The sequence below is a fragment of the Dama dama genome, chromosome 10 (genome assembly GCF_033118175.1).
Source record: "Dama dama isolate Ldn47 chromosome 10, ASM3311817v1, whole genome shotgun sequence".
NCBI lineage: Eukaryota > Metazoa > Chordata > Mammalia > Artiodactyla > Cervidae > Dama > Dama dama.
In genome coordinates, this window is record NC_083690.1 from 19,680,601 (window position 1) to 19,698,905 (window position 18,305).

General features: G+C 39.8%; 3 protein-coding genes across 12 annotated transcripts in view; 2 read left to right on the forward strand and 1 right to left on the reverse strand.

The window, feature by feature from the left end:
• The window catches only part of ERI2 (ERI1 exoribonuclease family member 2), a 53,579-nt gene extending 52,235 nt beyond the window's left edge, over positions 1–1,344 (reverse strand). For 7 of the 8 annotated variants that reach the window (XR_009694425.1, XR_009694424.1, XR_009694426.1 and 4 more), the window contains exon 1: positions 1,207–1,344. Coding sequence is in view for 4 of the 8 variants with exons in the window: in XM_061152975.1 (XP_061008958.1) it covers positions 1,207–1,229 (23 nt within the window). In the remaining 4 variants the exon portion in view is untranslated. The remainder of the gene's footprint in view (positions 1–1,206) is intronic. The other variant, XM_061152974.1, reaches the window with a different exon arrangement.
• A 184-nt stretch (positions 1,345–1,528) lies between these two features.
• REXO5 (RNA exonuclease 5) overlaps positions 1,529–18,305 on the forward strand; it is a 54,025-nt gene continuing 37,248 nt past the window's right edge. Inside the window, exons 1-6 of one of the 3 annotated variants that reach the window (XM_061152969.1) lie at positions 1,529–1,664; positions 1,771–1,915; positions 8,891–9,003; positions 9,945–10,071; positions 11,171–11,267; positions 14,501–14,644. In XM_061152969.1, coding sequence (XP_061008952.1) covers positions 1,775–1,915; positions 8,891–9,003; positions 9,945–10,071; positions 11,171–11,267; positions 14,501–14,644 — 622 coding nt within the window. In that variant the 5' untranslated portion in view covers positions 1,529–1,664; positions 1,771–1,774. Of the gene's footprint in view, positions 1,669–1,770; positions 1,916–8,890; positions 9,004–9,944; positions 10,072–11,170; positions 11,268–14,500; positions 14,645–18,305 lie in introns of all 3 variants that reach the window. The other 2 variants (XM_061152968.1, XM_061152970.1) reach the window with 2 other exon arrangements.
• On the forward strand, positions 15,626–16,426 carry LOC133064037 (peptidyl-prolyl cis-trans isomerase H). The gene has a single exon (XM_061153980.1). It carries the CDS (start codon positions 15,660–15,662, stop codon positions 16,194–16,196), a length of 537 nt encoding a protein of 178 aa, XP_061009963.1. The 5' UTR covers positions 15,626–15,659; the 3' UTR covers positions 16,197–16,426.

The following is an 18,305-nucleotide window of genomic DNA, read 5'->3' on the forward strand; positions in this document are numbered from 1 at the left end:
CACCTCAATGAGAAACCTGCAGACCACAACTAGAGAGTAGCCTGTGCTTGCTGCAACTAGAGAAAAGCCTGCGCATAGCAACAAAGACCCAGTGCAGCCAACAACAAAATAAATTAAAAAAAAAAAAAAAAGATCACTGTGGCCAGCCTCAGACCACAAAATGGCTTATGCCAAACATGGCTTCTCTAATATTGAGAAAGTCATGTCTGGTTGTCTTTCTCCAGTGAATATCTGCTTCCATGCTTATTGAGGTCTTAGGCTTACTGACATCTTAAGTGTCCTGAGACAAAACTATTCAATGCTTTGCTAAGTAGTTTAACCAGGCACACACCACTCATTCTAGTTTCCCTGTTTGACCTGTGATGGGAAGTTGAGAATAATGGCTAACATCTTTTGATTGTTTACTATATAATGGAGGTGGTAGTTGAGTCAGTCTTCTGACTCTTGCGATCCTCTGTCCATGGAATTCTCCAGGTCAGAATATTGGAGTGGGTTGCCATTTCCTTCTCCAGGGGAATCTTCCCAATCCAGGGATCAAACCCTGGTCTCCTGAACTGCAGGCGGATTCTTTACGGACATATTACTCACTGAATTAAGATGGTGATCTCATTTCATCCTCAACAACTGTACAAAATAGTCCCTTCTGCTACCTACATTTAATCGGTGAGAAATCGAATTCGGCAATTTGCCAGAAAACACGTAATTAGTATGTGAAACCAGGATGATTCAACTGTGAAACCAATGCTTTCACGAATGCATTCCACTGTTTCTATTAATCAGAAATGTGAAAAGCGTGTCCAAGAATCAGGAAAAAGGCCACGATTCACACTACGAATTAAACAGATCACTAGTAAGTGGTGGGGTGAACAGCTTGATAGGTGGAGGGATCTTGATAGCTGCCGGTGACCTCCGAATGGTCCCCTCCGAATGGTCCCCTAAGGCCGTTCTTAATGTTCCCGGAGACCTAGAATCGGCAGACACTGGCTCAGGGGCAGAGTCGAGAGCCCTCCCTGGTCCTTCCACGCTCCTACAAAGAGCTAACTGAGGCTCGAGACTGAAGTGCCAGAAGAGTGACCTTCCAGTTCAGGCTGGCCAGTGCACGCCCAAACTGCAGAGAATGGAGGCTGAACGCGGCGGATACTGACGCGGACGCCAGCGCCGGATCAGGAGCGACCCCCCGCCACCGCCCAGAACCGCCTTGCATACCTTGCGAGTCTCTTGGTCGCCATCCCTGACGTTCCCTTGCCTCAGCCCAACTGCCGGAAGTCGCTGTACCCCCACTTCCGGCCCATTCAAACGCCCCGCGCGGTTGGGGAGGCTGCTGCGGCGGCTTCTCTACCCGTGGCTGAGGCAGAGGCGGAGGTCATCTTTACTCTCACTCCCGGCTTCTTTTCGGCGTCTTCGGGGATACGGAGTCTGGGAAGTGGTTTTTGGCAGAGAAGCAGTTAGAAAGTGCCCTCTTCCCTCTTCCTAACTGACGGAGGCGCGTTTGCGCCGTTGGGGGGCCGTTTCGAATTCGGCCTCCAGCGTCGGCAGTAAAGCCGTTTGCCTTGGTGCTGCGTGGTTTTCTGCGTGGAGTAACGGGGAAGACGGTTGGCGCCCTCGCTTTCCGCGGTGGGCGGGGAGCGCTCAGTAAACTGATTTGAGAGGATCTGAGGAAGGTGGTAGGTAGGCTGTCAAAGCCCTTGCTCCTCCCCACTCTGGAGACAGCCCGGGCCATCAGGGCGTCGGGGTTTTCTCAGAGAGCTGAAAAGCGATCTTTCTCAACAGGCTCATGGAGCCAGAGAGGCAAAGGAGCGGGAGGACCCTCAAGAAGGGCAGAAAGAGGAGCCGGATTCCGAGCAAGCTGGTCGGGGCCGCTGAGGCGATGAGATCCCGTTGGGATCTTGAGGAAAAGCAGCAACCTGTAGCCAAGGTGAGCAATGGGGGATCCCGACTGGGCAGCCCTAGGCAGTTTGGAACTCCCAAATGATAATACAATACCACTTACCTTGGGGCTGATATTGGCGGTTTAAAAGCTGGAGCCCATTATACAGAGTGAAGTAAGCCAGAAAGATAAAGAACATTACAGCATACTGACACATGTATATGGAATTTAGAAAGGTGATAACGATAACCCTATATGCAGAACAGAAAAAGACACAGAAATACAGAACAGACTTTTGAACTTTGTGGGAGAATGTGAGGGTGGGATATTTCAAAAGAACAGCATGTATACTATCTATGGTGAAACAGATCACCAGCCCAGGTGGGATGCACGAGACAAGTGCTCCGGCCTGGTGCACTTGGAAGACCCAGAGGAATCGGGCGGAGAGGGAGGTGGGAGGGGGGATCGGGATGGGGAATACGTGTAAATCTATGGCTGATTCATATCAATGTATGACAAAACCCACTGGAAAAAAAAAATAATAATAATAAAAAAAAAAAGAAAAAAAAAAACAAACCGGTATTGTGCCTGGCACACGAGAAGAATATTTGTTCAACAAATATTTTGAAGTCTTCCGTGTGCAGGAATTGTTCTAGGCTCTGCAAATATACCAGTGCATAAAAGCACAAAATTTCCTGCCCCCGTGCAGTTTACATTCCAGTAATGGAATAATAAGGCTGATAATCTATTATTTCTTGAGCATTCTGTGGCATCCATCCCCATAGTCATCAGATTTCTATTGTCTTTCTAGGCACTTGGGGAACATTAGTGAGTAAACAAAGATCGCTACTACCTTTCTAGTGGAGAGAGAAGATAAACAATAGTAAGGGAATTAGTGCTATGAAGTCTTTTAAAATGCGATTCCTTTTGGGGGAGCCTATCAGATTGGCAAAACAATTTTATTTTTTTTAAGGTTAACGTGGTAGAAAGTTGAAGGAAGTTGACAATCTCATCACTTTATTTTGAAACCCCTTTATTTTGAAACCGTCTCAAACATAAAATTTGCGAGGACAGTATCAGAAACTACCTTCCACCCATATATTTTAGTGTTTACATATTTTCTAATATCTACATAACTAAAATGCAACCAGCAAAATCAGGAAATAACATGGATATATGCTACCATCTAATTTTCAGATCTCATTCAAGTTTCTCCAGTTCTAATAACATCCTGTTCAGCAATAAGATCTAGTTTAGAATAAATGTGTTACTTTAGTTGTTATGTTTCCTTCAATGTAAACAATTGTTCAGTCTTTGACATTTGTGGCTTTACTACCTTTGAAGAACCTGTACCAGTTATTTTGTAGAATGTCAGAATGTCTCTCAAGTTAGGTTTGTTTTCTCATTATTAGATTCAGGTTATACATCTTTGACAGGAATGTCACAGAAGTGATACTATGTTCTCTTGTATTTTATCAGGTTGTACCCTAATTTGATTTGTCCCAGTACTGATGATATTAACCTTGATAATTTGATTAAGAAAGTATGTGCTATCTTAGTCATGTACATTAAATGAAAGTTATTGCTGACTATAAAAAAAAAAAAAAGAAAGTATGTGCTAAATTTCTCTAAAGTTGCTCTTTTTCTCTGTTATTTTGTGGGGAGATGCTTCCTCATTAAACTTTCAGTTTATTCATTTTTTTATTAGTATGAATTTGTGGATACTCATTTTATTCAATGAATTATCATCCATTACTATATTTATTTTGGTGCTCAAAATATCCCAGATTTGGTCATTACGCTAACTTCTGTGTCCCTTTGACATGGACCTGTTCATTCTTGAGCATTTCCTTGTTTTTCTGGCACAAAAAGATATTTCAGACTCTTCTGTGCTTCCCCTGTCTTAGCCTGAAATCAGCCATCTCTCTGAGGAAACTTGGTTCTTTTTAGTGGAGAATGACATTTAGAAATTAAAGATCTGGGTGCTAGACGTGCTGATAGCTGTTGGGAAGTCAATATTCCAAATGAGAGCTAAGAGATATGTGTGTATAGGTTTACACACATATACATATGTATACATTAAAATACCTTTATATATATAGATATATCTATACATATTGAAAAACTATCAGTTCATATCCCTATCTTTGCTTCCAATCCAATTCCACTGAGTTCATTCTAGTTGTCTCCCTTTTCATATATATAACTTCCTTATATAGCTGAAAAATTTGACTTTCTTTATCTTCAAATATATTTGATTTGGTCCCCTCTTCCTGCCATTGCCTCACACCCTCACACCCTCCTCACCCAGCTTAGGCTCTGGTCATTCTGCATAATGTACCAGGTCACTCTCCATTGTGAATGCTTTCATTGCTAGTGTGATAAGCTACTCACATGGATGCCTGCACATATCCTTTTCAGGCTCTGAATTCAGTGACACTACTATTTGTCCCTCAGGACTGGTGCCCTCCTTACCCTAAACAATTTCTTACATCTGATGCCAGCTTCACTACTCTCAAATTCCCACTGCATGGATACCCTCCTCATACTGCTCAGGCTTTGACACTTCACACTGGGCCACTGTCCTGCAATGTATATTCTGGTTTCCTAACCCTTGCTCAGTCGCTAAGTCATGTCCAGCTCTTTGTGACCCCATGAACTGCAGCATGCCAGCCATCTCTGTCCTTTGCTAATTCCTTGAGTTTGCTCAAACTCATGTCCATTGAGTCAGAGATGCCATCCAACCATCTCTTCCTCTGTTGCCCCTTCTCTTGCCCTCACTCTTGCCCAGCATCAGGGTCTTTTCCAATGAGTTGGTTCTTCGAGTCAGGTGGTTAAAATATTGGAGTTTCAGCATCAGTCCTTCCAGTGAATATTCAGGGTTGATTTCCTTTAGGATTGACTGGATTGATCTTGCTGTCCAAGGGTCTCTCAAGAGTCTTCTTCAGCACCACAGTTCGAAAGCATCAACTCTTGGGCACTCAGCCCGCGTGCAGCCTTCTTTCTGGTCTAGCTTTCACATGCATACATGACTACTAGAAAAACCATAGCTTAGACTATACAGACCTTTGTTAGCAAAGTGATGTCTCTGCTTTTTAATACACTGTCTAGGTTTGTTACAGCTTTTCTTTCAAGGAGCAAGTGTCTTAATTTCATGGCTGCAGTCACTGTTCACAGTGATTTTGGAGCCCAAGAAAATAACATTTGTCACTGTTTCCATTTTTCCCCATCTTTGTGCCATGAAGTGATGGGACTGGATGCCAAGATCTTTGTATTTTGAATGTAGAGTTTTCAGCAAGCTTTTTTACTCTCCTCTTTCACCGTCATCAAGAGGCTCATTAGTTCCTTTTCGCTTTCTGCCATTAAAGTGGTATCATCTGCATATCTGAGGTTGTTGGTATTTCTCCCAGCAGTCTTGATTCCAGCTTGTGAGTCATCCAGGCTGGCATTTCTCATTATGTACTCTGCATATGAGTTAAATAAGCAGCATAACAATTTATAGCCTTTGATGTACTCCTTGCCCAAGTTTGAACCAGTCTGTTGTTCTGTGTCCGATTCTAACTGTTGCTTCTTGTCCTGCATACAGGTTTCTCAGGAGTCAGGTAAGGTGATCTGGTATTCCCATCTCTTGAAGAATTTTCCACAGTTTGTTGTGATCCACACAGTCAAAGGCTTTGGCATAGTCAAAGAAGCAGAAGTAGATGTTTTTTTCTGGAACTCTCTTGCTTTTTCTATGATCCAAAGGATGTTGGCAATTTGATCTCTGGTTCCTCTGCCTTTTCTAAATCCAGCTTGTACATCTGGAAGTTGTCAGTTCATGTACTGCTGAGGCCTAGCTTGAAGGATTTTGAGTATAATCTTGCTAGCATGTGAAATGAATGAAACTATGGTAATTTGAACATTCTTTGGCATTGCCTTTGTTTGGAATTTGAATGAAAACTGACCTTTTCCAGTCCTGTGGCCACTGCTGAGTTTTACAAATTTGCTGGCGTATTGAGTGCAACACTTTAACAGCATCATCATTTAGAGTTTGAAATAGCTCACCTGGAATTCTGTCACCTCCACTAGCTTTGTTCATAATAATGCTTCCTGAGGCCCACTTGACTTCACATTCCTAGGATGTCTGGCTCTAGGTGAGTGACCACACCATCATGGTTATCTGGGTCATTATAACGTCTTTTGTACAGTTTTTTCTGTGTATTCTTGCCACCTCTTCGTAATATCTTCTGCTTCTGTTAGGACCTTACCATTTCTGTTCTTCATTGTGCCCATCTTTGTATGAAATGTTTCCTTGGTATCTCTGTTACTGAGTCCAAGCTTGCTCTGCTTACCACACAACAGGCCAGTGAATCTGAGAGATGAGGTGTTGAGGCAAGGAAGAGCCGGCAGACTGAGAAGATGGCAGATTAGCACCTCAAAGTAACCATTTTATTGGGGTCTGGATGCCAGGTTCTTTTAAAGGTTAGAGAGAAAGAAGCAAAGTAAAAAGGCCATTAATTTTACAAACATCTTCTAGAATGGCAAGCCTCAGGCAGGGGGTGTGTTAATTTTTTTCTTCCTGCCATCCACAGGTGGACAGGGTTCTGAACAAAGACATTTTAGTTTACAGTCAGGCAGAGGGGCAGGATTCTCTGAGGCAAACCATTCTATATGATTACATATAATAACAAAAGCAATGAAAAGCAAGTCAAAGAAACAGTTCCAACATGGAGTCAGAATTGGTTTCCTCTCTACAACATCTCCCGCTTTCTTGAAGAGTTCTGTAGTCTTTCCCATTCTATTATTTTCCTCAATTTCTTTTCACTGTTCACTTAAGAGGGCTCTCTTACCGCTCCTTCTGGAACTCTGCCTTCACCTGGACTTTGTCCTGTGTAGTATGCTCTCCCTATCCTACTCAGGCTCTGACATCCCATATTTGGCAACCATGATTACTTAATGCTATATATAGAGTCCTTCATACATTGTCAGTATTGTATATTTTTATTTGATAAGTATAAATTTGTATATTCTTTCAGGAGTTAGCAATATTGTCAGAATGTAAGGTATACATGATTATTTGACCAGGAATTTATCCTGAGAAAATAGGTGTGCAAGGATGTCTATACAAGGATCTTCATCATAATATTGTTTATAATTTAAACAAGTGTCATCAGTAGGGAATTTTTTTCAGATAAGCTGTAAGTTTTTAGGTAAATTTAGAGAGTGGACTATTATTAAAATTGACATTTGTTATATTTAACAGATATGGAAAGATATTTACAGATTCTTTTTTCCCCCCATACCAAGCGGCTTGCAGGATCTCTTTTTCCCTTACCAGGGATTGAACCCTGAGCTACAGCAATTACAATGTGCCAAATCCTAACCACTAGACTGCCAGGGAACTCCTTCCCTGGGTTTTTCTTTTTTTTTTTTGGTGGAGGGAGTTGGTTACAAAACAATGTAAACTATAATCCCTTGGGGACAGTATAATATAGAGATAAAAAGAGCTTGAGCTTTGGAGCCTGTTTTCTGATTTTGGTTCTGGCTGTCATTCCTCCATTTCTTTATTTGTAAAATGGGGATAATAGTAGTGCCCACTTACAAAGAATTAAATGATTTAATAGATGTGGGTAAGAAGTGGGTAAGTGCTCAGCATTAGCTTTAGTCACATGGGAAAATAGCAATAATAATAATATCTGATGTTTACTTATCTTAGGGTATGTTGGGCACTGGCTTCATTCAGTACATTACTCTTGCCTCAGTACGTTACCTTGTTGGTTTTCCTAATAATCTCATAAGGTAGAATTATAATTATTCTGTAAATGAAAAAGCCTTAGTCTTAGGTCAAAGTATTTGTCCCTAACCTCTTAACATCTTACGGCACTTAGGATGGTAGAGCTTGGTATTTGACCTTAGGTAGTGATAACTCCGGAGAAGGCAATGGCACCCCACTCCAGTACTCTTGCCTGGAAAATCCCATGGGCAGAGGAGCCTGGTAGGCTGCAGTCCATGGGGTCGCGAAGAGTCTGATATGACTGAGTGACTTCACTTTCACTTTTCACTTTCATGCATTGGAGAAGGAAATGGCAGCCCACTCCAGTGTTCTTGCCTGGAGAATCCCAGGGATGGTGGAGCCCGGTGGGCTGCTGTCTATGGGGTCGCACAGAGTTGAACATGACTGAAGCAACTTAGCAGCAGCAGCAGCACCAGCAGCAGGGAACTCTAGGGCTTGAACTCTGCGGCCACTCAGACCAAAAGGAAAATGATATGAGTTGTATTTGAATTGTATAAGTACATGAATTGTACGAGTACAGGTGACTTATTTTCACCTACCTATTGTCAGTTTTACCCTTCTCTGTTACCTGACTCTTTTTTAACAAGCATGAATTACTTTGATAACTTTATGTAAGTACAAAGCTGCTTTAAGGAGAGGCCTAAAGTCTGACTCACTTGCTTAGGCCACACTGATCTTCTATGATCTGACTTCAACTTCACTTTCCTCTCATATCTCCATTGCTCTGCGAAACATGCAGTCTTGACTCCAGCCAAACCAACCTACGTATTTAGGCACAATGTTTCCTCCTACCTGGCTGACTCATTACTTTCAAGGTCCAGTTCCATTATTTTCTTCTCAGTTATGCTATCTCTAAAATTCTCCAACCCCCCAAGACAGTTAGTTTTAGTCTCTTTGCTCCTTTATCTTTAGAACAGCACCTACATGTTAAACAGGAATTACCTGTTTCTGCATTTTTTCACCCTGGTAGAATGGGCTTCTTAAGAGCATATTTTATTCATCCTGCTATCCCTAGCACATAACAAGTTAGGGATATCTATAATTAAGGTTCTGTATCAGTGTTTATTAAATATCTTATTAATAATGTCATATCACAGGTTGTTTTAGACCTTCATTTCTAATTAATTAGAACCTTCCTTATGTTTATATTATGGTAAAATAATCAGAAACTAGAATATTTAAAAATTTGCCCTGTTTTTATTGCTGTTGTTTATAATCATAATCTGTTATGCCCTGATTTACTTTTGCAGAAAGCTCGATTATCTACCATTTTATTTGCTGAAAACTGTGAAATAACCCATGGCCAGCTATGTGAATTGCTGAAGTATGCAGTTCTGGGCAAATCCAGTTTTCCTAAACCCAGGTATGAGATGAACTTTAAAGATGGATATAGACCTGAGGTTTCAAATTTGTATCTAGGGAACCATATCTGCCTGACATTTTTTATTTGTCATCCAGAATGTCCTAATTTTTTAAACAAAATTACTAACAATTTAAATTGGAAATTCCTTTATAAAAATCCATATTTCTTCAAAAAATTCTGGCAACTGTCCCTATGAATAGTGGCCCCTCATTTTAGATATATACTTCAATGTCCCACCTGGCCTGCTTCCCTTAGTTATAGTATCTGTCTGGCTGCTATAGGTATTTTAGTTTGTAACCTCTGATGGAGACCTGATTGAAATAACATCATATATTAAGAATTCCAATCTTTTTTCTTTTTTATAAATCAAGGGCAAAGAGAATATGACTGTTCTGGTATCCTTAGTGCCATTATTAAATGTCTAATGAAAATTGTGTTCGTGTATGTACCAATAGAGAGATTTTCAGATGTATACTTCTGTCTGGGGGTGGGGTAGCTAAATATGTCAAAAACCCTCTCTGCGTTAACAGATCCTGCCATTGCTCTGTCACTTTATCTAAAACTGGCTTTCTTGAAGCCAGTCATGTGCTTGCTTGTTCAGAAAGGATTGTAGAGCAGATTGGGATGTTGAAGATAAGCCTTTGTAAATTGAGCTTAATTAGTTCCAGTTTAAAACAAATCTTAATAGGATTTTGGATTTGAATTCATTGTGTTTAACTTTGTATTCTACTTGATTTGAATGAAATAAATAATTACCTCAAGAGATCTTTGTTTAAATTCTGTGCTGTAATAGCTGTTCTCCATTTCCAGGCAGTCAGTGAGCAGTGATAAACTCTGATAGCTGTTGCTCAGTGCTTTTTTCCACACTTCCCTTCTGAATGCCTGTAACTGACTTAAAAGTTTCAGTCTTAGCTGTATTTATTGGTTTGATTTTTCAACAGCTGGTGCCAGCTTTTTCACCAAAACCACCTGAACAATGTGGTGGTTTTTATACTGCAGGGATTGAGTCAGCTACACTTTTACAAGTTCTATTTGGAATTTGGATTTCTCCGAAAGGCATTCAAACATGTAAGTCAAGAAAACTTTTTATTTGGACTTGATTCAGGTTCTCACACATCAAGACTAGTGCATATATTTCAAATTGTGCTGCTTGGCAGCCTAATTGAACAAGAAGTAGAAGTTGTAGAAAGCTAAAAAGGTTTCGATTGATACCTTGTGTTGGGATTAGATTTGTCTCTGATATTTTTCTTTTGGTAATCTAGGCAAAATCTCAGATTGCAATCTATAGTTCCCAGGCTGTAATCTATAGTTCCCAGATTGTAGTTGACATTGTCACATTTTATTTGGGCATTGGTGTTTTTAAAAATTATAAAATTTACATAAAGTCCATATTTTTTGGCCTCTCTTGACAATATCACAAGATTGAGTTTCCTTAAAACTGTATCTGGAGCTGAATAGCAGCTCTCCCCTTTAGAAAGGGCATGTACTCTTCATTTTCCCATAGCTTGCTCCATTCTTTATCAGACTGTTTCATCCATTTACCCTTGAGTGCATTTGAATTTGTTAGCCCTAACCTAATTCTCCTTGGGTCTTCATTTTCTTTTCTGCTTTAATTTATTGAATACTACCTATGTGCTCAGCCCTTTATTACTCATACTTAGCATGCATCGTCTTTAATTCTCACAATAGTCTTATAAGAGATACTTTTTTAAATTCCCATTTTATTCATAAGGAAATTGAGTAATGCATCCAAGTTACAGCTAGCAAGTGGTCGATCTGGAATTTAAGCCCAGGTGAGCCTGAGGCTTGAACTCTCGATCACTGCTTTTCTGTGTCATTTTTACCTGGCATGTTATCCACTAAAGTAATGGATATGAAAGTGCTTTGAAAAATAAAGGGTACTTTTCTTTTCTGAGTTACACATTTTTTAAATGTTTGTTTCTTTAGTATAATGTGTAGTCAGGGAAGCAAAGAAAATTGCTAGGGTAGGATAAATGGTTCTTCACTTATTCAGTCACTTTTACACATTAAGGAAACAGTTCTCATCTTACAATGCAAACAGTTAAGGTCCAGATTTTTCATAGCACTGAGCTGATAAAGTCTAGACCTTTGACAGTATTTTAACTGCTTTCAAACATTTTTGTAAAAGCCTGTTATGTATTTTTAGAAATTCCGCTTGCCTCCCCCTTCATCTGATTTCCTAGCTGATATCATCGGGCTGCAAAAGAAACAAATAATTGGGAATCTGCCCAAAGCAATGGAAGGTATGATTTTGACTCTGGTTTGATGATCTGCTTATATGGATATGCTTTGTTGTTGTTTAGTCACTAAGTCATGTCCAATTCTTTGCCACTCCATAGACTGTAGCCCACCAGGCTCCTCTGTCCATGGGATTTCTCAGGAATACTGGAGTGGGTTGCCATTTCCTTCTCCAGGGGGATCTTCCTGACCCAGGGATTGATCCCCCCGACTCCTGCCACATCTCATGCATTGCAGGCAGATTCATTGCTGCTAAGCCACCGGAGAAGCCCTTGGATATGCTTACAATTAGGTTTATCAGTCAAGTTTATTTTTGCAAACAACAAAACTCAATTTCAGTTAAATTAAGCAGAAAAGCAATTTTGTGTGTGTGTGTTTTTAAGGAAAAAGAAAAGTATATTCCCTGGTTATCACTGACAGTGGACTTGTTATGAATTACTGTGAATCATTTTTAAACTGTCACTGGGTCTTTGTACACACAAGTGTGCAAATGGAAAGGAAGAGCTTACCTCTTACTAACGTAGGGGATGCTCACTAATACTACTCACAGTAGGGAATAGGCAAGTTTAGATGCTGGCCAGCTAAAGTATAAACATCAACAATAGCAGTGGTTTTCAGACTGGGTTGTGTCTCATTAGCAAGTTATAGCTGACCTTGTCTTTTGAGGGACAAGGAGGTGAGTAATGGAATAGACCTTAACAGTTCATTGCAGATAGTAAGGTAAGTATTGTTCAATAATGCTTTTTGTATGTGTATTCAGAAATAATTAAATTATTGAATAGTTGCACTGAGGGAACATGAAAAAGTGGTGAGGAAAAACCAGTGATTCCTTTCCATATTCTCCATGACTGTGTTTCTTATTATCTTCTATCTCAAAGCATCTAACTTCCTATCTTTGCATTGTTCCCCTTCTTTCCAATAGATGTCCATATCAGACGTGCAACTTCATTTAATTTGACATCCACTGTGTTTTGACATATTTGAGTGAATCACAGAGTAGTCATTATGAGAGTCAAAACTCATGTAAAAGCATTGAGTTGTAAAAGAAAGGATGTAATCTGAAAAAAGAAATTGATGTGACTGAAGAATACGAATTGTTGAGGGTGATTAGGGGTGGAGATGGAATAAGAGGGGATGTAGTAGTGAGAGATGAGGCTTAGAGGTAGGTTTAAACTTTATTTTGCAGGCTGTAAATGCCATGCTAAGAATTTTGGGTTTATTCTGTAAGCATTGAGGAACTAGAGGGTAGTAGCTAATTCTCTGTCCTAAAGATTTTGCTTCAGTTTCCCAACTTCAATATCACAGTCCCTAAGTTATAGTCCATTAGATCATAGCACTTTGATTTTTCTTTACTTCAGTCTTTCTTTGAAATATTCATCTATTCTTCTCCAGTTTACCCACCTCTTCTGTGGATAACTCCTGCATCTTTAGCTTTGATGTCCCAAAATTCCAGGTCTACATTTTCTCAGCTGCCTGCTGGTTGTTGGTACCTCGATACTACATTGTACCTTCAATCATAGCATAATTAAAAGCATTTTTTTCATCCTTAAATAATAGACTTCCACCTTCAAATCCTCTTTTCTGTTAGTATTGTTTTTCTCTAAGACACCAGTTTTGAGTTTTAGAATTTTTTCTTTTGGCTCCCCATACCCAATCTGCATGACTCATTCCCTTTGCTATTAAGAATCTCTATTCAAATGTTACTTTATAAGAGAGACCTTCCCTGATTATAAAATATATGACATTAACCCTTTTCCTGCCCTAGCACTCCCTTTCCTCCTTTACTTTTCTCCATAGTCCTTATCCTCACCTGATATATTATGTGTTTGTTTATTGTCCATCTTCTCAACTAGAATTTAGGAGAATTTGTTGATTTTGTTCATTGGGGAATCTACTGGGTAGAGCAATGCCAGGCATATAATAAGTACTCAGTAAATATTTTGTTGACTGAACTGAATTATTCTGTCACTATGCTTTATCAGTTTTTCTTCTGTAATGTTTCTTCTATCCTTTTTCTTCCATCCCTTCACCATCATAATCCAGACTTTTTTTTTTTTTTGCCAGAATTATTGCGGAGTCATTTTTCTCTCTACCACATTTTCTACATATCTTTGAGATTGATCTTTCTTAAAGTAGTGTTTGGTTATGCCACTTCCCTTCTCAGGAGCTTTTTGTTGCTCCATAAGTCCAAACTCTTGAGCCTGAAATTCATACTGGTCTACAGTTCACTTTTTTCCTCTTCTTTCAACTTGTTTCTTATACTGCTCTTCTACAAAGACCTTTTTTCCTTCCTGACTTGTCTAGTCATTACCCTACCAAGTTTGGTTTGTACATTTCTCTTACTTGGAATGCCCTCTTTTCTTATTTCTGATACTTTGGCTCTGTGCTCTGTGGGTTGCCAGGACCAGTTACTTATTTAGGCCACCTTAAGGGAGAGGGTATTATTTGAAGGATGCCTATGGACTAGAAAGACATCAAGAATCTAAGTGCCTCTGGTGAATACCTTTTCTTTATCCCCTTTTTTTTTCTTTATCCTTTTCATGGCATCTTAGCTTCTTTGTTTTCTGTTCTAACTGATCTGTTCTCTGTATTTCTACTTCAGTTTTGGAAGCAAAAAAGCTGATCAGCTTAGCTAATACCCTTGTCCCTTTTGAGCATGGCAAGGAATATCAAGTTACTGGTCAGTTTATAGTCGGCTCCCTCGTTAGCCAGGTCCCCACTCTTAATCCAATCAGTAACTGCTGCTTCTTAAAGAACAGGCTTGTGTTTGAGCAAGTGGTTAGGGGTGCAGTAGATTTATTAGGAGTAGCAGACACTGTAACAGACTAGTTTCAGTTCAGTTTAGCTGCTCAGTCATGTCTGACTCTTTGCATCCCCATGGACTGCAGTATGCTAGGCTTCCCTGTCTGTCATTAACAGGCTACTTTAATACAGCAAATATCTGAATTTTGCTCTTTAAGACTAGACTCAGCTAGTCTTTTCCTGTCTTGAACCGTTTCTGACTATCTCAGCCAGTGTGTTCTCCCTTTCCCTTTTACAGCTTTTATTGTTACCCATTTGAGACTTACTTTTGCTTTGTGCTCCTATAAATATATTAGAGTGCAGATTCCTTTAAAGTTGGGACTGGCCTTATAAACCTTTTGATCTTCACCATGTTTACCCTGTACAGCATTAAAAGACATGTCCTCTGAGGTCTTATAAACACTTTATAACATATATGTGGTTGTCTTTGTTTCAGGGTCTTTACCTTCTGCCAGCTCAAAAGTTAGCATCAACTTGCAGAAAGACCCCATCATTCAAAAGTATGGCTCTAAGAAAGTGGGCTTGACTAGATGCCTTCTCACAAAGGAGGAAATGAAAACATATCACTTTCCATTACAAGGTTGGTATAGATTTTATCCTATGTTAGCAACAATGGAAGAATGTCAGTTTGCTTGAAAATATTACTGTGGAAAGTTCGTTTTTATGGACTGCTTTCCAAGTGACTTATTCCATCCTCTATTAAAGAGGAAATACTTTAAGTGCAGGAGAAGGAAATGGCAACCCACTCCAGTATTCTTGCCTGGAGAATCCCATGGATGGAAGAGCCTGGTGGGCTACAGTCCACGGGGTTGCAAAGAGTCTGACATGACTGAGCGACTTCACTCACTCACTCACTCATTTTAAGTGCAATGTTTCCTAAAGTGTAGGATGTATACTGTGACTGATCTTAGGTAGTACATGAACATGACCTTAAATAACATTGAAATATTTTGTGGGAATAAAAAAAATTCCTTTTTTATTTTTCTTTCATTCCTTCTTAGTATATTGAAGTCAATATGTCTTTAACATTTTAACACTTCTCTAGTACTTCTAAGAAAGGCAATGCCAAAAAATGCTTGAACTACTGCACAGTTGCACTCATCTCACACGTTAGTAAAGTAATGCTCAAAATTCTCCAAGGCAGACTTCAGCAATACGTGAAATGTGAACTTCCAGATGTTCAAGCTGGTTTTAGAAAAGGCAGAGGAACCAGAGATCAAATTGCCAACATCTCCTGGATCACTGAAAAAGCAAGAGAGTTCCAGAAAAACATCTATTTCTGCTTTATTGACTACGCCAAAGGCTTTGACTATGTGAATCACAATAAACTGTGGAAAATTCTAAAAGAGATGGGAATACCAGATATCTGACCTGTCTCTTGAGAACCCTGTATGCAGGTCAGGAAGCAACAGTTAGAACTGGACATGGAATAATAGACTGATTCCAAATAGGAAAAGGAGTATGTCAAGGCTGTATATTGTCACCCTGCTTATTTAACTTATATGCAGAGTACATCATGAGAAACGCTGGGTTGGATGAAGTACAAGCTGGAATCAAGATTGCCGGGAGAGGATTTCTGCTTCCGGGTCAGAGGCATGGCGGTGGCAAATTCAAGCCCTGTCAATCCCGTGGTATTCTTTGATGTCAGCATTGGCGGCGGCCAGGAAGTTGGTCGTATGAAGATTGAGCTCTTTGCAGACGTTGTGCCTAAGACGGCGGAGAATTTTAGGCAGTTCTGCACAGGAGAATTCAGAAAAGATGGGGTTCCGATAGGATACAAGGGGAGCACCTTCCACAGGGTCATAAAAGATTTCATGATTCAGGGTGGAGATTTTGTTAATGGAGATGGTACCGGAGTTGCCAGTATCTACCGGGGGCCATTCGCAGATGAAAATTTTAAGCTTAGACACTCAGCTCCAGGCCTTCTTTCCATGGCAAACAGTGGTCCCAGCACAAATGGCTGCCAGTTTTTCATCACCTGCTCTAAGTGTGATTGGCTAGATGGGAAGCACGTGGTGTTTGGAAAAATCATTGATGGACTTTTGGTGATGAGAAAGATTGAGAATGTTCCCACAGGCCCCAACAATAAACCCAAGCTGCCTGTGGTGATCTCACAGTGTGGGGAGATGTAGTCCAGAGGGAGACTGAATCAGACCCTCCACCTCTGCCACTGCAGGCCTTCCCTTGCTCGATGGGATACTCTTGAGTAAGATAACCTGGATTGGCCCCTGTGTTGGCTTCCCTGCTGGCTGCTGCCCAATTTGATCAAGAAAGAGACCTTGGAAGCATCACAGATTCAAAACCCAAAATTTTGTGTTTAAGTTTTAAACTGTAAATAAAGTTTTTTTTTCTTTGTAAAAAAAAAAAAAAAAAGATTGCCGGGAGAAATATCAATAACCTCAGATATGCAGATGACACCACCTTTAATGGCAGAAAGTGAAGAGGAACTGAAAAGCCTCTTGATGAAAGTGAAGGAGGAGAGTGAAAAAGTTGGCTTAAAGCTCAACATTCAGAAAACTAAGATCATGGTATCTGATCCCATCACTTCATGGCAAATAGATGTGGAAACAGTGTCCGACTTTATTTTTGGGGGCTCCAAAATCACTGCAGATGGTGATTGCAGCCATGAAATTAAAAGACATTTATTCCTTGGAAGGAAAGTTATGAACAACCTAGATAGCATATTTAAAAGCAGAGACATTACTTTGCCAACAAATGTCCATCTAGTTAAGACTATGGTTTTTCTAGTAGTCATGTATGGATGTGAGAGTTGGTTGGTGAAGAAAGCTGAACGCAGAAGAATTGAGCTTTTGAACTGTGGTGTTGGAGAAGACTCTTGAGAGTCCCTTGGACTGCAAGGAGATCCAACCAGTCCATCCTAAAGGAGATCAGTTCATTGGAAGGACTGATGCTGAAGCTGAAACTCTAATACTTTAGCCACCTCATGTGAAGACCTGACTCATTGGAAAAGACCCTAATGCTGGGAAGGATTGGGGGCAGGAGAAGGGAACGACAGAGAATGAGATGGCTGGATGGCATCACCAACTCGATGGACATGGGTTTGGGGTAGACTCTGGGAATTGGTGTTGGACAGGGAGGCCTGGTGTGCTGCAGGGTCCCAAAGAGTTGGACACGACTGAGCGACGGAACTGAACTGAACTGAGTACTTCTAATCTTCCTCCCACCCACCCATACCTCCATTTTCTTTAATAAATAGGTCTAGGCTCAGAGCCTTGATCAGTTATGTAGTAAGACTTTAATAAAAATTATTTTATTTATTACCTCTTAATCACAGAAGTGATGTTAAAATTCCTTAAAAAAAAAAAGTCCTATTGAGATATAATTAACCTACCATACAGTGCACCCATTTAAAGTATATAATTTCAATAGTTTTTAGTATGTTTACAGATTTTGTCAACTATTGCCACAGTCAGTTTAGAACACTTTAATCACCCCAAACGAAACCTTGTACTATCATTTCCTACAATGCCTTTAGCCCAAGGCAACTACTAATTACTCTGCTAATAGATTTACCTATTGTAAATATAAATGGAATCACACAGTATGTGGTCTTTTGTAACTGGCTTTTTTAGCTTAGCATAAAATTTTCATGGTTTATCCATGTTGTAGCATGCATTATTATTTATTTTTGTTCTAATGATATTCCATGTATTTTTATACATTTTATTTATCCAGTCATCAGTTGATGATATTTGAGTTGTTTATACTTTGGGGCTGTTGTGAATAATGCTACATCCAGATGAAAGTTTTTGCATGGGTATATGTTTTCATTTTTCTTAAGTATGTACCAAGGGGTATATACCTACCAAATCCTATAGTAACTCTATGTTTATCCTTTTAATGAACTACTATACTGTCTTTTTTTCCCTTTTTTGAAAATTTTAAATAATTTACTTATTTATTTATTTAAATTGGAGGCTAATTACTTTACAATATTGTGGTGGTTTTTGCCAAACATCAACGTGAATCAGCCATGGGTGAACATGTGTCCCCCCCAGTCCTGAACCCCCCTCACACCTCCCTCCCCACCCCATCACTCTGTGTTGACCCAGCTTTGAGTGCCCTGCTTCTTGCATGGAACTTGCACCGGTCATCTATTTTATATATGGTAATATACATTTTTCAATGTTATTCTCTCAAATTATCCCACCTTCACCTTCTCCCACATAGTCCAAATGTCTGTTCTTTACATCTGTGTCTCTTTTGCTGTCTTGCAGATA